Source organism: Struthio camelus, chromosome 8, assembly GCF_040807025.1.
Source record: "Struthio camelus isolate bStrCam1 chromosome 8, bStrCam1.hap1, whole genome shotgun sequence".
Lineage (NCBI taxonomy): Eukaryota > Metazoa > Chordata > Aves > Struthioniformes > Struthionidae > Struthio > Struthio camelus.
This window is the reverse complement of record NC_090949.1, coordinates 25489200-25512126: the sequence shown is the minus strand read 5'-3', so window position 1 is coordinate 25512126 and position 22927 is coordinate 25489200. Positions and strand designations below refer to the sequence as shown.

The 22927-nt window shown below is 55.7% G+C and overlaps 2 protein-coding genes across 8 annotated transcripts in view; one reads left to right on the top strand and one right to left on the bottom strand.

The window, feature by feature from the left end:
* The first annotated feature begins 1653 nt into the window (after positions 1 to 1653).
* Positions 1654 to 15316, top strand: HYI (hydroxypyruvate isomerase (putative)). 2 transcript variants are annotated; one of them, XM_068952824.1, is made up of 8 exons: positions 1654 to 1849; positions 2323 to 2434; positions 4242 to 4356; positions 4530 to 4608; positions 4834 to 4883; positions 5177 to 5246; positions 5440 to 5574; positions 15115 to 15316. In XM_068952824.1, exons 1-8 carry the CDS (start codon positions 1654 to 1656, stop codon positions 15258 to 15260), a joined length of 903 nt encoding a protein of 300 aa, XP_068808925.1. In that variant the 3' UTR covers positions 15261 to 15316. The 2 variants fall into 2 exon arrangements, with proteins under 2 accessions (XP_068808925.1, XP_068808926.1); XM_068952825.1 differs by lacking the exon at positions 15115 to 15316 and adding an exon at positions 5787 to 5932.
* Positions 6612 to 22927, bottom strand: part of SZT2 (SZT2 subunit of KICSTOR complex) — a 62983-nt gene continuing 46667 nt past the window's right edge. For 3 of the 6 annotated variants that reach the window (XM_068952817.1, XM_068952819.1, XM_068952822.1), the window contains 17 exons: positions 21854 to 21984; positions 21128 to 21310; positions 20373 to 20643; positions 20036 to 20115; positions 19550 to 19675; positions 17587 to 17792; positions 17384 to 17477; positions 15835 to 15915; positions 15310 to 15384; positions 14142 to 14207; positions 12591 to 12804; positions 12130 to 12313; positions 11688 to 11810; positions 10897 to 11398; positions 10465 to 10581; positions 9971 to 10039; positions 6612 to 7371 (listed from right to left, as the gene is read on the bottom strand). In XM_068952817.1, the coding sequence (XP_068808918.1) occupies positions 7228 to 7371; positions 9971 to 10039; positions 10465 to 10581; positions 10897 to 11398; positions 11688 to 11810; positions 12130 to 12313; positions 12591 to 12804; positions 14142 to 14207; positions 15310 to 15384; positions 15835 to 15915; positions 17384 to 17477; positions 17587 to 17792; positions 19550 to 19675; positions 20036 to 20115; positions 20373 to 20643; positions 21128 to 21310; positions 21854 to 21984 (2666 nt within the window). In that variant the 3' untranslated portion in view covers positions 6612 to 7227. Of the gene's footprint in view, positions 7372 to 9970; positions 10040 to 10464; positions 10582 to 10896; positions 11399 to 11687; positions 11811 to 12129; positions 12314 to 12590; positions 12805 to 14141; positions 14208 to 15309; positions 15385 to 15834; positions 15916 to 16603; positions 16736 to 17383; positions 17478 to 17586; positions 17793 to 19549; positions 19676 to 20035; positions 20116 to 20372; positions 20644 to 21127; positions 21311 to 21853; positions 21985 to 22927 lie in introns of those variants that run through there. The other 3 variants (XM_068952820.1, XM_068952823.1, XM_068952821.1) reach the window with 2 other exon arrangements.

The window sequence follows — 22927 nt, the reverse complement described above, 5'->3', positions numbered from 1 at the left end:
CCCTGGCTGCCTCCGCACCCCAGTGCGGCCAGCAGTGGGCTGGGACCCCCCACAGCGCCTGCTGGGGGCACAGGCGCAGGGAGCTACCACGGCCACCCGCCGCCCTCTCCATCGCTGAGGCCAGAGTCGGGTCCATGCCAAAATGTCAGCTCTGTAATAAAACGCGCAAGAGCTACATTTTCTTTGGGCCAGTAAAATTCACGGTGAGTGGCAAAAATCCATCGCTGGCACCCCAGGGCTGGCAGAAGCTGCAGCATGGGAGCCGGCCCAGGGCAGACAGGGGCTGGTGCTTTGCACCCCAACACCCGAGCCGGGCAAGCCCTGGCGTTAGGATAGGATGCCCAAGGATGGCAAATCCCTGGGGTTACCAAATACGCCCAGAAGGCAGCTGCTTCAGGAGCTGAAGCCAGGCAGCGGCTGGGGGAGGCGCAGGGGTGTCCCAGCTGCTTGCCCCGTCCTGTTTTGACCTCGACACCTCTTACGGCTACCATTGGAAACGGGCTCCAGGGTGGCCAGCTCCATGCCTGGGCCTGCATGGCTGCTGGCGTGTGATGGTCCACACGGTGATGGGCGAGGGGTGGATGCAAAATGGTCAGATGAAAGCCTTGAGTAGGCTGGCAACTTTGTCCAATTTTGTTTTTTGAAGAGGCCACTTTGGTCCAGTTCATACCGCCTCCCTCACCCTGCTCCTGCCAAGACTTCCACTAGAGCCAAGACATGTTAGCGGAACGTGCAACGAGCAGGGTGGAGGAGGGTGGCTCAGGGCACACGCAGCCCCCATGCTGTGCCCGGCTCCTCCACGCACAGGCCGGCCCCTTCCCGAGGGGAAGACGATGTGACCTGTCTCCAGCAAGTGCAACATCTCCCCAAGCCACTGTGCTGCCCAGGCGAGTTTGCCGGCGTTGAGTAAATCCGCTGTGCCCTGCCAAGGTAAAATGATAAAACACTGGGCTGCAATGCAGGAACTGCAGTTATAACAAGAGAAAAATCAATGAAATATATTATCAAGGATATAAAGATGCCATTAACTGCTTCAGCACTTCACGCCATCCCCGACGAAGCGCGGTCCCACCGCCGGACGTGCCTGGCCTCGAGGTGCAGCCCGCGCTGGAGGGGGCCCATGCCTGCGGCGCGGCCCAGCTGCCCACCGCTGGGACAGCTCGGGTGGTTGCTGAGAAGTCGAGTCAAGCTTCCTCTAATTGATTAATCAATAGCCTTAATTGAGTAGACTCTGCTTTCCCCTTTGCTCGCGCCGCCCTGACCCCCCCGGCGGCTGGGGCCCGGCGGGGCACGTGAGTGAGAGCCCGACCGGCCGGCAGGCCCCGCGGAGGCCGCGCTCGGCCTCCTGCGCCCCGGGGAGCCTCCGCTCGGAGCCCAGCGCTTGACGGTGAAACCCGCGGAGCGCGGGACGAAGGCGAGCGCGCGTCCCCACAGCGAGGCACCGCTGCGCACCAGCTCCCCAGGAAACCAATTAACGGGGGCGGCCGGCACCTGGCACGAACGCCTTTCCCAGGGAATACGCCAGCCCGGCCGATGAAGGCGGCAACCCCCGCGGCGGCGCCGCCGGCCCCTGCCGCCGCGCGGTGGCGCCGCGGCCCGGGGAGAGGGAGCGGGGCCTTCCCTCACGGCCCCGCCCCCGGCCCCGGCCCCGCCATGGCGCTGCGCTTCTCGGCCAACGTGTCGTGGCTGTTCCCGGAGCGCGCGGCGCTGCCGGCGCGGCTGGAGGCGGCGGCGCGCGCCGGGTTCCGCGCGGCCGAGGCGGCCTGGCCCGCCGGCTGCGAGGCGGCGGCGCTGCGCGCGGCGGCGGCGCGGGCGGGGCTGCGGCTCGTGCTCCTCAACACCCCGCCCGGTACCGCCGCGGGGGGGGGGGGGCGCGCCGGGGGCCGTTGGGGGCTGACCCCGCCCTGGGGGGGGACGGGAGGCGCGGCCGTTGGGACCGTTGGGGGCTGACCCCGCCCGGGGGGGAGGGCAGGCGCGGCCGTTGGGACCGTTGGGGGCTGACCCCGCCCGGGGGGGAGGGCAGGCGCGGCCGTTGGGGGCAGACCTCGACCTGGCGGGGGGTGGCGCGGCCGTTGGGACCGTTGGGGGCTGACCTCGGTCTGGCGGGGGGTGGCGCGGCCGTTGGGACCGTTGGGGGCTGACCCCGGCCTGGGGGGCGGGAGGCGCGGCCGTTGGGGGCAGACCCCGCCCAGAGAGGCAGCCGGAGCCGTTGGGGGCCGTGGTGTCCCCGGCGCAGCGGGGGATGGCGTGTGGGGGCTGTGGAGCGGCTGTCCCTGCACTGAGGCGGGGTGTCCCACTAACCCCCCCCCCCGCCCCCTGCAGGCGACCCGGACAAGGGCGAGATGGGGCTGGGGGCCGTGCCGGGGCGCCAGCCCGCCTTCCGCGAGGGCCTGGCCATGGCCGTGCAGTACGCCAAGGCCGTGGACTGCCCCAGGTAGGTGCACGGGGTGGCGGGGGAAGCAACGCGCCGTCCCCTCCTCGTCCCCTCCTGCCTGTGCCCGGGCCAACACGGCCTGGTCAAGGCGGCGCTGGCCCTGGGTGCCTGCAGGCAGCACTGGTTGCACTCTACCCCCTAGAGACAGTCACCCCCAACAGGGACTGTCCCCTTAGGCATCGGTGCTACACTTGGCCTTCACGCAGTCCCCGTGCTGGCACTGTATCCCCCCTCCATCAGCCACTCTCCTACCAGCGTGGCAGTTATTTTACGAACCCGCCCCCTTGCAGCAGAACGCTTCCAGCACTTCAGCCCACAAAGCTGCCCTTTTTTTGGAACCATCTCAAGCCCTGGTTTCCTGGCCAGCTTTGTCCTGCAGCTTACACAGCCATGCTTTTACCCCGCATACTTTCGGACAGCAGTTGAGGCTCTGTTGAGTTTTACTGTGCTGTGTCAAACAGGCCAACCTCCTTCTGTAAGGCAAACCCTCCCCCTGCTGCTGGTAGCTCTCTTTGCTCTTCTCATACCCTAAAGCAATTAATCTGGGGGGGGGGGGGGGGAGCAGGCCCCTGGTGGGCCTCAGCTCATTCAGGATGACTGCATCAAAGTACTTTTCCGTGTCAATTGCTCCTTCAGCTGCCAGGCTCAGTTGTTCCTCCACAAAGGACTTGCCCTTTGTACTGTTGCACCTCACAGCCCCCTGCATCATGGAGACCTTCCTGTGCCTACGTGCCCTTCTCTGCTGTGCCAGCAGTGCCTGCCTTGCTGGGAGCAGGAGGCAGTTCCATTTACGCAATCCTGCATGCAGTCCTAAAACAGTTAATGTTTCCACTCAGAGCAGTCCTCAAGCTGACCCTTCATAAGGGTCCATGTACTCATCTTACTCTGTAATTCCTCCTGGAGGGTCTTGTCCTCACCTCTGCACGGTAGTCCCCATCGTAATTCTTCCCCCCACCCCCCACTTTATGCTAGCAATTTCCACTGTGACACCACAGCAGTAGCTTTACTGAAGTCCCCACTGACTGAAGTGTAGTAGATACCTTGCAAGAGATGCAATTAGTCTGGCGCAATCCACTTCAGAAAAAGTGTTCCATTTTTATTCCATTTACTTCTTTGCACCATTCTTTTCCCCCAAAATATGATCTAAGGCCCTGCCTACAGCAGAGGTCAGACTGAAAGCTGCAGTTGCCCAGGTCATTTCACTCTCTCTGTTAACAGGGAGATGATAGTCTGTTTTGTTTTCACAGTACCCCTCCACCAAATCACTTTAAGATCCCTGTTCTTGCCCTGTAGTTGAGCTTTGTGTGCAGCCTGTCACAGCCCAGCAGCTGGCCACGTTTTCTCCTCCCTGTTCTAAACCTTTGGCCATAGCAAACAGTGAGACAAGGCATCCAGTCTGCCCCAAGCAGACAGCATGCCTGCCGTCCAGCATGGTGGCTTCAGGGTAGCTCCGGTAGTGAAACCCTACGAGAACTCTGATCTGAACTCTGAAATCTCTGGGGTTGGCCTTGGGATGAGGGAGGAAGAGGCAACTGACAAAAGAGGGAAGAACTAAGGCCTATGATTTGTCACTTAATAGGTTCAAAGATGTCCTCCTGAATACTGAAGTGGGATTGTACAGGCTTGTATCCTTGCAGCTCGCCAGAGCCTGTTGTGCCTCCTGCACGGAAGGAGGCACAACTTTTGACACATTCTGTCTGCTTCCCCTCCCTCACTGTATTTTCTACCTGCAGAGGAAGGTGCATTAGTCCTCGACCACTCAGTTTGGAGACTAGAGCTACTGCCTACAGCTGATCTCTGTTTGCAGGATCCACCTGATGGCCGGGCGGGTTCCTGTGGGTGCAGACCGGGCAGCAGTGGCAGGAGAGATGGAAACCACGTTCATTGAGAATCTCCGATATGCTGCTGACATCCTGGCCCAGGTAACTAGGGAACAGGTCCTGCTGCACGGGTGCCAACTCTTAGGGGACTGAGGGTGTCGAGTCCCCCACCAGCTTGGCACAGGGAGGGAATGCTTCCGGCTGCAGCACAAGCCAGCAGCTGTCTGCTGCAGAGGTGACAAGATGCTCCATGGAGTGACATCACTGTGTTACAGGAAGACATGATTGGACTGATAGAGCCTATTAACAGCCGCATCACTGACCCTCGCTACTTTCTGAACACCCCTCACCAAGGTAAGGCAGACATTTCTCCCCGCAATCTCCTTCAAGGGAGGAGAGGGAGGCCCTAAACATTCTGACTAAAGGCAGATCCCTTGCTACTGCTCGAGTGCAAAGCCAGGAGGTTGCCTTACCTGCAGGGACCTGATGTGGGAGCACAGCTGATAAATGGGAGTCTCAGGGCTTCACCCTGAAGCTCCAAGCCTGGGAGTGACTGGCACTCATCTCTTGCACCCTTAGCTGCTGCCATCTTGGAGAAGGTGGGACGGCCCAACCTGAAGCTGCAGCTGGTGAGTCAGCATTGAGCACCTCAGGGGTCCACCTTCCACCAGGGAACTTCACTTTCCCCTTTGTAAAGCCAAACCCAGCCATGGTGTGAGGGCCACAGGAAAGGTTCATACACTTCAGGGCCTTGCAGCCCTGCTCCAACATGTTGTATGCAGGGCCTGGCACCACAGGGGAGCCCTGGTGGCTGTGGGCTTTGTACCCCTTCCTGGGGGCAGGGGGAGGGATAGGGACTGCTGCACAACCAGCCCCAGCCGCTCGCTGCTAAACAGCCTGCACTGTCTCCTCTCTCACCTAGGACATCTTTCACTGCCAGATCATGGATGGGAATTTGTCACGCAACTTGGAGACATACTTCCCGCTCATAGGTAGGGCACTGCACCTGAAGGGGTTCCTACTCATACATGGGGCAGGAGTGGCTTTGAGATGGGGTCCTCCTTCCCCATGCTCTGAGGTAGCTGGCTTGGTGTGAGGGGCTGCTCTCAGGTCACCTTGTCCCATGCCTATAGAAGGCTGCAGGCACAGCTGCCTTGGACAAAAGGCCTCCAATTCTCTCCCTAGGTCATATCCAGATTGCACAGGTGCCAGGGCGGCACGAGCCTGACAGCCCTGGGGAGGTGAATTTCCCCTACCTCTTTCAGCTCCTGGAGTCCCTCGGCTACACTGGCTACGTGGGGTGCGAGTACGCTCCAAAAGGTGAGTGGGCTTGCAGGGTCTGAACCCCACTGTCAGATTCCAGCACAGACCAGCTTGCGGGGGACCATGAAAATAGCAGGCATGTCCTAGGGGGGCTCTCCAGGCACAATGGGCTGGGGGTGCCCCTCCTGGGGAGGGGTACCCTGCCTGAAGGAAAAGCAGCTCCAGCTTGCCTGGGGAGGGGCAGCAGAAAACCCTGTGTCTCACTGTAGGAGACACCATGGAAGGTCTGGGCTGGCTGCGCTCGTACTGGGAGAGCCGAGGCCTGCAGCACGGAGAGACTGGAAAAGCAACAGAATAAAACAGAATGAAATCACTGGAATAAAAAGTCAAATCAATGGCCCAAACAGAGCAGCAAGTCTGTTCTCTGACTGGGGTGATTTCTAGAGCAAGGTTAAGAGCATCTATGTCCTAGTCACCTTCTTAACACCGTCTGCTGTTTGCTGAGACCAAGGCTGCTCTGCAGGCCTGCTGGGCCAGCACAGACAGTTGGACCCTCATCTAATCAAGTACTGTCTGCCACAAGTCGTTTTTGGGAGTGGCTTGGGCAGCACTGAAGCTGATAGGATGACTTCACATACACAGGAGCACCTTCACCTCCTCAGTGGTACCCAGGGGAAGGTTTCCAGTCACCTCTGCTAGGCTTTGGAAGGGAGTGGGTTCTTCCATTCTAGCTCCAGCTGGAGCTTGGAATTAGGGGAAGAGGCTACTGTCATGTGGCAAAGACACTCATGTCAGAACACCACACCCCACAGGCAGGTGGAGAAAGCGAAGCGACCAGCTGCCTTGCAGGCTGCCTGAGAGAAACCCCAGGTTCACAGAGGCCATTCCCCCAAACCAAAGTACCAGGCTTGGAGCTGCCCTCACATGCGCACTCAGTGCTGACAGAGGGAGTGCATTACTGTTGCTCTAAAGCAAGTATGAGACTCCATGGCAAATCCAGCCAGCCCCCTCCAGCCTCGCTTCCAGGAGAGGCAGCCTGCAGGCTTAGGGTTGCCTCTGCAGCCCCTACGGAAGGCTAGCCAGCAGCACACAAGTAGGGAATCTGGTTCAGTTTACTTCACAGATAGAGCAATGGCTTTAGCGTACCTCTCCAAAAAAACCTTTCTCCTGGTCCAGGTCACCCTTCCTGTCTCATTCAGTGCTCTCCTGATAAAAGCAAAGGGCCAGAAATAGGCAGCCTCACTGCCCAGAGCCCTAAAGTGCAGGAGCTTTTTCACCTCAAGTGAGGTAGCTGCTGCCCCATGCCAGAAGATACAGCATGCTCCTCCACCCCTTCCAGGCAGGCAGAACTCACCTGCAGATGCCAAAGCCACGTCCCTGAGAGCTGCTCTGCCAGGCTGCAGCAGCCAAACTCCTGTCCTTGCGATTCAATTCAAGTTCATTTAGTATAAACCCACTGAAAAGTGCGCTGAGGGCCACACCAGCCAGCCGGTGAGCAGTGGAAGTGCAGCAGGGGCTGGAGCCCAAGAGGAGGACTGCCCTCGCGCATCCCCGGGCTCCTCAGTTTGGTACCCATGTGTGCTGCTAGCAGTGCTGCCTGCAGTGCTGGAGCACAGGTACCAAGAGGCCTGTTCTTCCCCATCGTCACCATTGGCACAGATGTGCAGAGAGGCCCAGTACATGTGTCACTGCAGGATGTGGGCTCCAGTGCTAGAGCAGGCCTGTCCAGAGGTTGAAGCAGGCAGTGTTGATAACTGACTCCAGGTGATGGTACGTGGACACAAGCTGCGGCAGAGGGCTTTCGCTGTTCTGGGGCTGCACAGGGAATGGCTCCCGGAAAACCACTGTGAGGCTCTGCAGAGAAGGAGGAGCGGGTCAGAGAGGGGATTAAGACAAGCACATACCTAAGCACATGGGCACTCACATGGCAGTGTGGGGCAGGTATCAGGAAAAGTCCTAACACGCCAACAGCACTAAGCTAGTGTCTCCTCCCATGACAGAGCATGTTTAAGCCTCTTCCCATTTGTCACGGTAAGACTTAGGTGTGAGGACATGCCCACTCCTTCTGCGTAGGCCCCCACGGATCTGCAGTTATTCAAACCCCTGCGTCAGCTGCCTCAGGAGAGGAGGGAATCTTACTGCCTCCAGGGAAATTAGAGGGAAATTTCTTCTAAGGCAAAGAGTAGGAGTGCAACAAATGAGGATGGGGAGGAGATTAAAGGTAATAACTGCAATTCCAAAAATAAATGCTAGCTGCACCTCTGTTCTCATAATGACTATACTGACAAGGCCAGGCAAGGGCAGAGGGGGACAGAGAACGGGGTTCGGAAGAGGTTACAAAAACTGAAGCACAAGAGAAACGTTAGTGGCTCAGTGCACTCATAGAGCAGTGTGGTGGAGGCAAGAGACGGGGGACTGGATGATCTCCAGAGCTGGAATACAGACTTCACATCCAGTAGCTAGGCTCTTCTAACAAACTCATAAAGCCATGAGAAGAGCTGTGTAACTGCCAAACAGCAAATGCACTGCCATCATTTAAGAGGGAAGAGAAAGTGATCTGTGAGCCTAACTCCAACAACGTGCAAGGCTTTAGAGCAAGCCTGGAAAAAAAGAACCACAAAGTAAACGCAGCACTGTTTTACCAAAGCGATATGCTAACCCTGGAGTTCTCTTTGATAAAGTAATATTTCTAGACAAAGGAATCATGGTATATCTTATCGGAGCTTCAGAAAGGATTTGATGTCGTGCCACATGGGAAATTTAGGTAAGCTGAAAAAGATAGGAATTAATGCAAAAATTATAAGGTGGAGATGGTAGTGCTGAAAGGGGAAGTAGCAGGCTGGAGAGAGGTTACAAATGGAATTCCTCCAGGATAGGTTTTGGTACTCACGTTGTCTGGTACTTTATAATGAATCTGGTACAAAGATGAGGAGCACGCTGATAAAATTTGAAGCACTAATACAATAGAGGATTGGGATAATGCAAAAAGAAACCCTAGAGACTCTTGAGAGGCCACAGGAAAGGGATGAATGTTAAGCACAAAATACAAGGTTAAGAACATGAAGGATTTCTGTTACAAGATGGGAGTTCACTGAGGGGAAGTGACAAGAGGTGGTAGAGGGTCTGAGTGTATCAGTGACCACAAGCTGACACAATCACCAGTGGGACATAGCCAGAAAAAGGCTAATACCACCCCAGGCTCTACCAGAAGCACCCAGTAGGAACAGGAAAGCAGTGCAGGTGCAGAAGGCTCTAGTGAGACTCCTCTGGAATATAAGGTACAGTCCTGGACATCCATGTTTACAAAGGCTGACCTTTAATGAAAAGGGCTCTGAAGGACAATGAAGTCTGAGGAAGGGAAGGCCTTTCTTAGTAGGAGAGGCTTGAAGCGCTCAACTTGTTTAACATAGCAAAACAGAGGTAGGAGAAAATTCCACCTTCAGATAGGTGTAGGGGAGTCTGGGGGTCAGGGAAGGACCAGCCCAGTGAAGAGACGCTTCAGCTCAAAGCTGCCACTGGCACAAGAGGATAAAACTGGCCATGACAAAATCTCAAAAGCCAGCATGAGATGGGAAGGGCTCTTCACCACAAGGTGGCAGGAGGCTCTGAGCAGCCTTCTAGCAGGCACCACCTCTTCTGTCTCTCCTACTAGCTTTTAAGATGGAGCGCAACTTACTTACAAAGGGATTAGACATGCTGCATTCCCTGTGAGAGCATCACTGTGGACTGAAATGTCTTGCTGATCCCCGACTCTCACACGGAGTGGGATTTCCTGTGAGCCATCCTGCCCCCTGCCTGGAGCACAACTGGCAATTCTCTGTGGCAGAGAATTTTTGCCATCAAGCCTGAAGAAGGCCAAAACAGAAGCATCTTTGCCGGGACCCTCCTAGTGCACGTCCCCGTCCCTTCTCCCCAGGTAGGAGCAGTCTGCAGCACTAGTGACCGCTTTTGCGGCCAGGACCAACTTTGGTCCGGCTTTGGATTGAATAGACAAGGACTTTTTAGCCTGGAAAGAGACAACTGAGAACATGTTCTAAAAGCAACCCTGGGAGGGGAAAGGGAATCAAGTGCACAGCATTTTCCAGTACAAAGAACAAAGGGGCATCAGATGAGAAGAGCAGCTAGTTTCAGAAACAAGCCAAGGGAGGTAGCTCTTCACCCAGACTGTAATTATGCCATGGAGTTGCAAGTCAAGGGAAAGCGTGGATGCCACAAATTAACAGAAGGAAAGAAAGTCACTGGAGTCTATTAAAGAGGAAGGCCAGCTCTAGCTCAGGATAGGCCTAAGCCACAGCCTGTCAGATGCTGGGACAGTATTTGGGAAAGGTGTCACAAGCTTCTTGACTTGCTCTTACTCTCCCCGTGGTCACGTGCTCTTAGCCACTGCTGGATGAATTTAGACAGACTCCTGGTCTGAGCAGATATCGCTGCTCTTACATTCTTAAATTCTTACCGTCTTTCCTGAATGGGAGTCGAGAAACACAAGAACGAAGCAATCTGTAAATTTCTGGTTAAGCACAACCTGTCAAGAGAGCCACAGCACACATTGGAAAAGAGACGGTACAAACCCCAGGACAGGGAAAGGAAAGCACCAACCCGGGGACATGCTGAAGTGCAGGACTGGCAGCATGATACAGCAGTGAAGGTGCAACCTTGCCCAGCTCACGAGCGATGCTGCCAAACTGTGGGGCTATGCATTGGGCAACTGTGGGCATGGTGCTCTGGAGGGGGAAAAAGTGACCTGTCTGGGGGCAGACAAGCAGACACTGCCGCACTGCAGGAGCGCACACACATCACACTGCACGAGTGGCAAAGTGGAGAATAACATCATGGCAGCACCCATGCTGTCCTGACAGCGCTCGCTGGGCTCACACGATGAGAAACCATGGTAGGCGGGCCCTGGGCAGGGGAGACAAGGCTGCAGGCAGGTGACAGGCTGGCTCTTACCAGGTACTGGGTGCCGGTTTCAGCATTGTGGAAGTGCCGACAGCTCTGGGGAAAGCGGCTCAACAGCACTTTGATGAGGCTCTGGTACCAGGAGACTGTCATGGTGAGGAAGCAACCCTGTGGGCATGGAGAAGGGCTGATCTCAACCTCCCTCCACCCATGGCGCCATCAGCCATAATGCTAGAGCATCCAGACCCCTAAAGAGACATATCCCCCAGAGCTCACTGAGGCACCCCACCGCAGGGCCATTCACTCTCCATACGTGGGTCTGGGCAGCCTCCCCCTTCACCAGCTAAGAGGTATATTCCTGCCTCTGCCTCCTCACCAAGTAGGAAGAGACATGTCCTGCAGGGCCTTCACCCGCAGCCCCACTCCCTTCCCAAAGCAGAGCAGTGACGGCTGGGCACCATTCCTCTTGGCCCTGCTGCTCACCAGCTGAGGGTCAACATCAGCAATAGATTTCCCATGCACGGCGTCGAGCAGCTCCTCCAGCTCCACTAGTGAGAGCTTTCCCAGCTTCAGCTTGTCAGAAGCCAGAGGCTCCAGAAGGAAGAGACGCTTCCAGAGGTTGTCCCTGCGGCAGTGGCACTTGGCCAGCTGCACCATGTTGCTCAGCTGCTTCTGAGCTGAGGCCACCTCCGAGGCCAGCAAGGGGAAGAGCGGCGACGTATAGAAGAGCCCAGGCCCCAGTTTAACTTGCGTGCCCCCCGCGTAAAACTCGCTGCTGTCCTCCACGTCCTGCCACAGCTCCCGCTCTGCTGGCTGCTGCCGCCCCAGGCTTGGCTCTGGCTCCGCTGCCTCCCATGCGGCCCGGCCCACCACGGGCTCCAGCACTTCCCGCTGCAAGCGCGGCAGCTTCTTGAAGCGCCGCATATCGGCCGTGAGCCGGGGGAAGAGCTCCCGCTGGCTAGTCATGATGACGTAGAAACGTAAGCTGAGAGCAAAGAAGACACTTGTGAGCTGGTGAAGGGCTGTGTTCCCTTCCCAGTTGGACTGCAAATGAACCATGGGGCCTCTCTGTCCCTGCCAGTAAGGGTGTTCCTCTGCCCAGAGAGAGGGACAGCAGTGAAGGACAGACACCACACTGCCCAGTCCCCTGCAAGGAGCCTCCCCAGATAGCATTACCGCTGCTCGCAATGTCCCGGACAAAGGTGGTCCCTTCCAGAGCCATCCTCCCCAGCCAAGAAGCTTTGGTGATGTGTCCCTGGGCCCTCAGTTCTCACCGGAGCATGCGCCTCTCTGCTTCACTCTGCTCCTCAAATGGTGCTGCACTGTGACACACCAGCAGGGACACATCAAAGTCATCGTGATGACGCAGACCTTCAGAGTCCTTATAGGAGCCCGAGCTGAGAGCAAAGGCACATCAATGTGAAATGGATCTCAATTCCTTCCCCCAGAGCTCTTGGCCACAACAGAATTACGGTGCTTGAGGGACTGGACACAGCAGGACTCTTTGGAAGAGCCATGGAAGTGGGGCAACTGCATGTGTGTACACGCACAAACTCACACACCACCCCTGCTGGCCACCATCTCAGAAAAGCTGGGCAGGCCTGGCACTATAGAGGACAGCATCAGCTTTGCTGGCACCTTGGGGCAGCCTCCCCCCAGCTGTGGGGCGCCAGCCAATTTGGGGCAGCTCCGTGGACTGGCAGCAGATGCACTCACCTGTTCCAGATAGAGACCAGCGCATATTCGTTCTGCTCTGTGCCTGGTGCTCCCTTCTTGCTGTCACTACCTGTGGCTGGCCGGGCCATACGCAGGGGTTTCATGTGGTAGGTGTTGGCATGGTCAGCAATGTAGTTGTACAGCTGGTGTGCAGTGATCATATTGGTGGGCAGGGCCAGCGTGCCTAGCGGGGGAGAACACGTTGCTATCACAGGAATCGGTCAGCACCTGTTACCTGGGCAGAGCGGTATCCCTGCAAACTACTCTGGGGCACAGAGCCCTAGAGCAACCCTCCACAACAGGGCAGCAAGGACTTCTAGAGCTGTGTACCCCATGTCACCCTCTCATTGTCATCTTGCTGGGTAAGCCCAAGGTTGGGTTTGCTTGTAGAGCATTTGGAAACTTTTTGCCAAGTTATGGGCTGGCAATCAGCCCGACTGATCACACACCAAGCTACTCACCTTGGAAAACGTGGTTGCGGCCAAATTTGGGAATGTCAGGGTGGTGGGCAATGAAATCCTCCAGGAAGCTGGTGAGATGGTAGCCCTGGCGGAGGGTCATGTGGGAGCCCAGCAGATACTGGTGCACTATACGCAAGTGGAAGTCGTAGCTGAATGAATGCACGTGCATGAGGTCCCGCACCTTGTCACACTCCTCCGTGAAAAGCATGGAGAGCTGGGGAGGGACAAGGAGTCAAGGCAGGCATGTTCCCAGGCACCTCACACCCTTCAGCAAAGCTCTGCTGACAGCAAGGTACGGCAGAGCCGTTGCAGTCACTCTTGCCCCAACACCAGAGCAGGATGCAGCCCAAAAGCCAGGTGGCACAGTGTAAACAGCAGACTTGCAGGCCTGGCCCCTGGACCAAGGGATCCAGCTTGGTAGCTCCTTCTACACTTGACCCTGCTGCTGGGACAATGAAAACACCAGGCAGCAGGCAAATCCCACTGCTGGTCTTCAGTAGCAGCACAGACTGTTGGCACTGCCTTCCTTTTGCCAAGGGGCCCGTCCCCACCTTGAGCTGGAAGCCACAGGGCTGTGAAGGAGGACATGGCCTCCTTCAGCTGAGTGCTGATCCGCACTGCCCAGTCCCTGTGCAGGGATGGGATGCGCTGGAGCTGGAGCCCCAGCAAGTTCTGGATCTACAGGTAGAGGGATCGACCCCTGAATCCCCACCTCTCCCCAGGGCAGGGGGCAGCACAGGGGCCTGGGGGGAGTGGTTGGACCCAGACTCCAGGGATGGGCAATGACAGAGCTGCTACTGCCCTGTGCTCAAGCGAGCCGGGACTGAGGCTGGCTGCTGGGAAGCCAGATCCAGCAGCAGCTGGTGTGTCCTAGCAGGAGCTGCCAGCATGTGGCTGTCACCTCTGCCCAGCGTGCTAGTCCTTCGCAGAGCGTTGGCCTTCACGCACATGCCCCCGCTGTGCCCCTAGCGCTGTGCCCCCTGTGCACTGCAGCTACTGTGCCAGGGGACAGTGTCAGTGAAGGCCTTGGCCTTGCCCTAAGGCCAGGAGCTGATGGTGCCATTTTGCTGTCTCTCAGCTCTTTGACCCCTTCGGGCAGCTGACCCACACCATAATCCCTTGGTATAAGAATAGGGGCAAGCAGGAAAAACCAGCAGACAGGAGGCACCGGCACAAGAACAGGCTCGCTCTCTGTGCTGCCCACATTGCTGCTGACATGAGCACCCAGAAGGCAACCAGCACAGCCAGGACCAGCCTGGAGAGGAGTCTGCAGCTCTGTCCCAGAAGAGGCGGAGCAAAGAGCAAGAAACACAAGGCATTGCCCCCAGTGTTCCCACATGAGCACCTGGGGCCCACCCCGTCCTCCTCCCGAGCTATGCTGTCCACTGTGGCACACGTACTGCTATACAAGCCACCACCAGCACAGGAGGCAAGAGGCAGCTCTGGCAGCCAGCTGCTGGGGCACGAAGGGTGAAAGCACAGCCAGTGGGAGATTGAGCCCTGCACTGGCAGGTCCTGCTGTGCCCAGCATAGCAGGAGGAGAGGACGTACCGCAGACTCAGAGACGGAGCTGGGTCCCATGCAGCTCTTGCTGCGAGCTCTGGCTGTAAGAGTGCCCTGATGGAGAGAGATGTACAGCCAGTGGGAAAAGGGACAAGGCACTGCCCAGCCCTGTCCCTGCATCCAGCCTGCCCAGGGTGGGACACAGGCCCAGGGTGGGACAAGGGGAGCAAAGGGAGCACAGGAGCCCAACTGCCGCACCTGAGGGAACTCTGGGCTAGTCCCAGCATGTGGGAAGGCCAGCCAGGCCCCTGCAGCAAGCCCCATACCTTTTGTCCACTGCTCCCAGCACTATCCCCCTCCCACTGCAGAGCCAGGCAAAGCCTTCTCCCAAATCAGCCAGAAAGAGCCAAGACATTCCCTGCAATGCCAACTGCAGCCTGGTAATCCTGCCCTGTGTATATGCAGGTTCCCCAGGAAAGGCTCAGCAGACCCTCCGGGACTGCCATGAAGTCCCGGCACGCTCTGACTCAGGAGAACGGCTCTTGGTGTATGTAAGACACAGTCTTGCTAAGAAGCCACCTTAGGAAGGACAGTATGGCAATGCAGGACCTCCTGCCTCAGACAGACTGGGGGCAGCTAGCCCCCAGGCAGCCATCCATTGCCTTGGGGACAGGTGAGAGAAGGTGGCATCTTGCCACACCACAGAGAAGGGAGCAGGCAGCCCTGTGGTGCTGAAAAGAGCAAGGCCTATATAGAGGTGTCAAGAACCAGGGCTCGTGGTCCAGAAAGGGATCTCCTCTAGCAAAGGGCAGCCAGCCATGCTCACAGCCATTCTGCTTCCTCCTTGCTCAAGGCAAGCAGAGAGCTGCTGGCTTTCCATGCACTGACTTTCCTTGGAGCAGCCATCTTTGCCAGAATTGCTCTGCTCCTATTCCTCCCCAGTCTGCTCTCTCTTGTTCACCCAGCTAAGACAAGAGTCACTCTCTTCCCAAACTTCCCATCCTCTTTCACTGCACTCCAGGTTCGCTTAAGCACCATCCCACGAAGAGCACGTGGCTGCTGAAGGCTCCGCATGGTTCTGCTTTTCCAGGAGAAGGGAGTAGAGCTCTCCAAAACTTGCTGCACCTGAAACACCCACCCTCTCCCAGAGATCACTGCCTCCCCTGAAGCAGCTGCTGGCCCTGAGAAGCACTGGCTGTGCCTGCAAAGCCATTACCTGGGAGTTCACAGACTGGCCCATGGGGATCCGCGAGCACTCCAGCGCGTACTGCTTCACACAGAAGTAATAGCCCTGGAGGAGAGAGCACGCTAAGCACAGTCCAGGCCCTGGGCTTCTCCAGTGAAGAACAGCCACTGCCAGGCTGGCTGCGCCCCAGACTGTCCCTTCACCCTCTGGGGTAGGTCCCAAATACTCTTCTCTAAGCTTTCTCTCTCTTCCTGTCTGAACCAAGCAGGTCCAGAAAGAGACTAGGCAACACGGGGCATCCTGAGTACAGAGCATCATGCCTGGTGCCCAGTCCTTGCCTCCTATATAAGCCCCACTCCAGGCAACTCTTACTGCCCTTGGCCCAGAAGCAGTACCCCTTGCTGACCCACAGCCCTGCAGGACTGTGGAAGAGGGGAGAAAGGGAGAATCACATGTCCCTGCTGCACCCCTTCTCTTATCACTCACATTGTGACCTTTGAAGACTGTCCCAAACCTCCACCAGAGACTATTATTTTGTTACTTGTTCTCTCTCACCTGGAAGGCCAGCTCCATCAGCACAATCCCACCCGGCAGAGCTCTCTGTAGATGGTAGGTGGCAACAGCGGGGCTTGTGCTCTGGGAAAAGAAGGACAAAGCTGGAGAGGCTCTGGGGCACAGGAGAACAGCCATGCTCCAAGGAGGGAGGCAGCCCAAGCAGTAGGGAGACAGTCTGCCATGAGGCTCTGTGGCAGAGGTGGGAATGGAGGTGTCTGGTCAACTGAGTTCCCTCACTGAAGGGAAAAGAGAAGGTACTCCAGAGCTGATTGTGAAAGGAATTCCAAAAACCTAATAAATAGCCTTCATGAGAGCACACCAGACATGCTCCTCCCCTTCACCTTGTGCCTACTCAAAACAGGGAGTCTCTAGATTTCTGGGGAACTATGGCTAAGGGGCGATGCTGCTCGCAGAGCCTCACTCCCACTTCTCCTGCTGAGTGCTCCCCAGACCATCACACCTGCCTGAAAGAGCAGCTATTAGAGGCAGCCAACTCCAATTTAGAGATTAGCCATGAGCAAATTCATCTGCCCCCTGTTAAGATGTTCCAGTGAATAGTTCTCTTCTCGTTTTAACTGGGAGAGGTTGTGTAGCTGACAATCCTGACACCAACAGCATAAGCACATGTCCATGGAAAGGTCAGAACAGGGCAAGCAAACATGATGCTCTGCCATTCTCTCTTAGCAATTTCTTAAGCCACATGTGGCTTCTGTCTATTTAGTGACTCCAGTGGATTCCTCTTCCATGTCCTTACCCATTCTCTCTTGAGCCCACGTATAAGCTCTTAGTGTTTACAACACCTTTTGACAAAGAGCTCTGTGACCTGCTGCATGAAGGAAGGCTTCCTTTTACTTTGAGCTTGGCTTCCAATAGTTTCATTTGATGGCCCCTAGGTCTTGCACTGGAAAAGACATAGGAATCAATCCCTTTCCAGGCCAGCTGTGATTTGGTAGAATTCTGTCCTGTCCCTCCCTAGTTGCCTCTTCTCTACAAATGAGGAGCCACAGCCTGTGCAGTCTCTTCTCACGGTGGAGCCATTCCAGGCTCATCTTCAGCCTGTTGCCCTCCTCTGAGCTCTTCAACTTTAGCTTCTTGTGTTCACCTCACTCTGATGAGGTGAACACCTCCTCTGCCCCCAGAACTCCTTCTGCCCCCAGAAACCTCCTCCCCATAGAGGCTGAGGCATCTCTCACAGGTAAGCCACCAGCATCCCACCCAAAGGCAGCTTTCTGGGCCCCAGGTCACCCTGTTCCTCTTCTGACACCTCACCAAGTTGCAGCTATCCTTTTGAGAGCTGCCCTGGTTCCCACCTGATCCCAGGAAGGGGTTCTCAGGGCTGCCTGAAGTCAGGCAGGAGGGGGAGCAGGTCTCACGTGGCCCAGCGTCCCAAAGATGGTGCTGGTCTAGACAAGCCTTTCTTGCTTGGATCCTTCCCCTGCCCTTTTACATCCTTCCTGCCTTAAACTGATTCAAAAGCCAGCCAGAACTACCCCAACCCACAGCCTGACTTCCATCCCAGTTCCACCTCTTTAACGGCACATGCACTCACCTTTGGACTCCCCTCAGCTTTCGGCTTTGTGTAGGAAAAGGACCCTCTCCCCTCCACACCCATTGCTGCCAGAGCTCGGATCCGGCTTGTACTACTGCAAACAACAGCAGAGAGAGCCTTGAGCACAGGGGCCAGTGTCCAGCTGGGGGCAGCTCAGTGTGTTGGCTGCTCTCTAACACCAGGGCTCCCAGAACGTCACTGACCTGCGAGTGGTAGGCGAGGGCGGCCGCACCTGGACCAGAATGAAGCCCATGCTCTGTAGGTACTGGATGTATTGCTGCAGGAAGGCATTGCACATTTCTTGCAGCCAGGGCTCCTCCTTCAGCTTGCAGGGCAGCGCTTCTGCCGAGTCACAGCTGTGGCTGCGATCCCTCCCTGAAGCTGTAGAATCATTTGAGCGGTGGCGCTTCTGGAAAAGAAAACAACTTCCTAAGGAGACCTGCTGTGACTGGCCCCAGCAGGGGACACTTGCTGGGATACCACCAGCTGCCCTGATCAAGCGCAGGGCAGACTTTCCCTCTGCCAGAGAGCACTAGCAGCTGTTCCCTCAAAGTCCCTAGTCCTAGTGCATGCGCTGAACACAAGATCCAAGACTTACCTAGCCCCTGACTGACCTAACAGCACCGTAAGAGACTGCAGGAAAAGGTGCAGTAGCAGACGGGCATAATCCACATCTCCCACCCACAGAATGGCTTGCACAAAGTCTTACTGACTCATGACTGGCTCAAACAAGGCTCAGTAGCACCTCCACTCCTGCCACCCATGTAAGAGTCCAATCCGCTTATGAATCCTGGCGACTTCTCAGGATTTAGCACTAGCTCAATAGCAGTTACATGATATAAATAGTGTTTCCTTTTACCTGTTTTCAGTTGCCCTTTTGATTTCTTTGAATACTCTTTTCTCTTGTGCGTGTGAGACACCAAGTTTGCTTTTGTTGATCTCCTTACTTCTTTGACATATTTCTATCTGCCCTTTCATTCACCTCTCCCAGGAGCCAGGAGTAATCCCTTTACCTGGGGTCTCTGACCTTCTCTTGAGTCCCCCTAGTTCAGTGCCTTTGCCACAGGATGCTTGGTCTCACACTTACTGTCCAGATGAAGACATTAACCCACTAGTATTTTACAAAAGCAGGAGAGTATCATCCATAACATTAACACTCATTTCTCACATACTCTAAATGGTTTGCCCTTTGCATGCAACTGTCCACACACTGAAGGAATCCACTGAGCTGTCTGCCCTGTTTGTACAGGTTCTGCAGTTAGTGTATGATACAGGAGGAATTCAAATTTCTCTCCGTATCATGCTGTTCCTATTAGGAACCAGGTCTCAGCTGCCATAATACCACTCATTTCACAGGTTGTTCAGGTCCCTCTCGAGTTCCTTGCAGTCCTTTTCTGTTCAGATCAACCTGAACAGCTATATAGCACTGCAAAGCTTGGCATCTTGTATGTACTATGATAAATTATCTGAAGATACAGAACCCAGTACACAATCTTGATGCCCCTGCTGCCAGGCTCTTTGTATTGAATAGCCAATTTTCATTTTGCTCTGTTCCGAAAAAGAAAAAAAGACAAGTTTTCATTCTGTGATGGCACTTTTCCTTTCTCCTGTGAGTGCTCAATTTCTGTAGCAACCGCTGCTTAAAGACCCTGTCGGAATCCTTTTGACATTTAGATAAATTACAACAGCCTGTTCTTCCCTTCCGACACACACACAGACCGTGAGCGACTGGTGCGGGATCCGCACCGGTTAGACTCTGTCGGGTCACAACCTGCTCAGGATTCAACTGGTTTGTTTTCAATTGTTCCAGCTATTTGCTGAGTGCGGGCAAGGTTTATCAGGTCTGGCTGCCGAACGCCTACAGGCAAGTTTTGCTTCCCCAATGGATCAGTACTACACGGCACTCTCTGATGGCTCTGCTAGACTGAATTCCCTGGGCAGCAAAGGGAAGCCAGTCTTCCCGAGATATGGCCTGGCTGCAGGAAAAAGGCTCTGAGGACGCAAATATTTTCTCATTCTCCATCTTCACTATCGTGGGAGCCCTGGGCTAAGGATGCAAATTCATCCAGTAGCACAGAGGCAAGCTCAGAACAGTCCTGTCCTGAGAAAGGACGGCAGAGCCATCCTTTGCCCCAGTGCGCAAAGCCCAACTCCACCGGCACTCACCTTGCCTTCCACCTTGCCCAGCTGGTCAGTCTGGATCTGCTGCCGGAAGGCCGGGTCAAAGAGCAAGGGGGTAGCACAGTAGTGAACCAGGCGTGAGGACTGCTTCAAGGTCTCCAAGTCTGCCAGCTGCTCGGCACAGCAGAAGAGGAACACAGCTATAGCATACATCCCTCACCAAGCCTAGGAATGGGCTGTCTGCCACACCACCCTGCTGCTCAATCAGGGATTCAACTCTTGAGCTGTCCCCGCCGACTTTAATAACCCGGCCAGTGCTGGGCAGTGAGGGTCTGTTCCCAAAGCTCTGTGCTAGAGCCCAGAAGCCCCAGAAGTTCACGCAGGGCGCTCTACTCCACAGCCAAATACCAGCCCCAAAATGCCCCCTGCTCCAAGCTCCAGGGCTTCTTCCACTTGTCATTGGGAGCCTGGTGCTCCTAGCACCCCATAGAAGGGCCCAGCCTGCCCTCCACCTGCCTGGGCTGCACTCACACTGATAGGCATGTTGGACTGCGCTGATCTCTGCTGCCAGGTCACAAAAAGGTTCTCAATCTTCATCTGTTTCTCCAGTTCTGGAGGAAAGAGAGCAGACTCAAGAGTACCAAGCCACAGCCCCAAGTAGTGCCACTCCCCTTCACCCCCATCCTACCCACCTCACACTCTGTGTGGGCCATACCCCATCCCCTTTTACAGCACCTAGGTGGGAGCAGCTGGAAACTGTCCTTACTGCCAGGACTCTTGTCCTGCTCTTTCTGAACTCCTTTGACAGGAGCAGGGCTGGGATGAGGCAGTTAGGTGGGCACCCATGACAGCAGGGCCCTTGCTTTACCTTTCCTCTCCATGCTCTTGATTTCCAGGAACTGGGCCCCATGCCGAGACACAGGGTCAAAAGGTCCCAAGTCAGGCCCATGGGGTATGCGCTTAACAGCGGTAACGTCCCGCAGAGCTTCGTCAAAGGGCACCACATCAGGATGGAAATGCAGAGACGGCAGACTGCGTGCAGAGCTGCTCAGCCGGCCTTGTTCCTTACTAGGTGGGGGGCTGGAGCTGCGGATCAGTGCATCTACCTCCAAAGTGGAGTTCAGGAAGGGGTTTGGCTCCTAAAGAAACAGACACAGCCATGAAAGCCTCCTCGCTGCCAGTCTGGGGGCAAGGATCCACAAGAACAGAGTAAACCCAAATTTGACCATCTGCACCAATCTTTGTTGGCCATCTCTGTCGCCAGCACTGAAGAGAGCAGACCTTGCCCAAAGCCCTGAGCAGGCCTCTGCCCAGCACGGCCGTAATGTGCAGCAGAAAGCCCATTCTCTACGGCTTCTCTTGTCCACCCTAAATATTCCAGTCACACGCAAGTGCTGGCAACAGCAGAACCTGCATCCCTCTCCGCCACTGGCCACCTCCAAGAGCAGACAGTAGCAGCCTGGGTGGGCATGGCTACAGGTAGTCTTGTGAGCACCTGGGGGCATCTTGCCAACTGGCATGCAAAAAGCACAAAGTGTCTGGAGCCTTCCTCAGATCACAGAGCTGCCAGGACAGGCCCCCCATGAGGGGTAAAGGACTGCCCTGCCTGGCAGGGTTCCCTACCTGCTTGCTGTCCTCGTGCCATGGTGTGTCCATGAAGCAGTAGTGGTGGAAGAGTCCCAGCTTCTGGCTGAGCAGGCAGTGCACGATGTGGGACCGAGCATTCTGCCACTGCAGCAGGCGAGTGAGCGAGCAGTTCAGGTTGGCCCCCAGGTCTGGGGACCAGTTGTAAGTGTAGAGCGTCAGCTGGTAGGAGAGAGGAGGAGGAAGGGGGGTGAAGGGTCTGCTCAGAGAGGGCCTGCACAGTGACATAGGCTGCCCCAGGTGCTCTGGGTGGTACTTGCTGCAGCTCCAGCTTGTTTCACGGGGCAAGGTTGGGACTAGCATAGTTGCAACAGCTCATCTGCAACACCCCTGCTAACAGCCGCAGCTGTATGCAGTGGTGCTTCCTGCACTGGGAGCACAAGTACCTGGGCTTCCATGACAGATACTGCACGTCTCCACAGGCCTTGCTATGGGAGGGAAAGGGCAATTACAGTGCCCAGTTAGGTGGCTGGAATCAGTGGCAGAGAGGGCTGCTGCCTCCCTAGCACTCCCCACAGGACTGCAGAGAGCCCCCAGCTCTGCTTGCAGCACGAGCAGGGATGTCCTGCCCAGCCGCTTAGCAGGTGCCAGCCTGGGGGAGGCCAGCTGCCTGCAGCAGCGCTCTGCCCCTTGTCTTCCCAGCCCCAGGCTGGTTAGGAACAGCCTAGCTTTAAGGAGACAATATCAAACATGCACAACTGTTACCTTTTTGTCGACAATCTCCATGAAGAGAAACCTCTGCCGGGGTGCCAAGTCTCGCCCAGAGAGGCTTGGGTCAGACCCTCTCTCTGCTGAGCTGAATTCCATGGCCTCGAAGCGCTGAAGACCTTTGTGAGCTGAAAGAAGCCAGAGTTGATACTCTCAGTAGCAATTCTTCCTGCTATTACATCCCACACACCACTGAGGCAGCACAGTAGGACCTCATGCCACAGTACTGTTCAGCTCACCACTCTCAAAGGAACACGGAACAGATCCTGACCTGCTCCAGGCCTGTTATCACTCAGACTGCCCAAGACTTCTTGGTCGTATTCAAAGCTACGTGGCTTTTTTGCCCCAGCTAGTCCTACCTGAGGCTATTCCAGGAGCTAAGGGGCTATCACCATGCGTTCCTTGGCATGGCTTACCTATTTGTTATCATGACACAGCTACAGGAGACGTTTCCACTGCAGCGGCATTTGCACAGATATGGACACTATGAAATAGATGCAGTCAGCGCCCAAAACTATAAAGGAAGTTTCTCATTGTCAGTGACTGTGTGGAACAGCCTCCAGATGGGATTGTCAGGGAGAGGAAAGCAAGCTTAGTCCATTTGAAAAGGGGGTCTACACTGTGATTACAGTTTGTAGCTGGCATTCACTGATATCTGCACTCTCCCTAGATCACTTCTTGTTTGCCTAAATATACTGGGATCTGAATAAATCCCAGCTTCCTAGATAACATCTTTGGCTTCTATTTTTTCCCTTTTCTTAAATTATTTCCACCATTCCCTGTAACACCTCTTAACTCAAAGGTCCATCCTTGCTACTGGATGGGCAGTTTCAAGTAACTCACTACAACGTCCAGCCTGGCTTTGGCCTTGCTCTTCTAGAAAAAAGGAGGGAAAGCGTGACATATGGCACGGCCCCCAGACTTTTCTAATCTCTCCCATCCCACGCAACATCCCAAATGTTAGCACCATGCAGACAATCACGAAGCTAAACTGAGCAGAGAAGAGTAGAGCCCCTCTGCCAGTTGCAGGCTTCTCAGTGCTGCAGCTTTGGCGTTAGAAAAGCCCTAGAG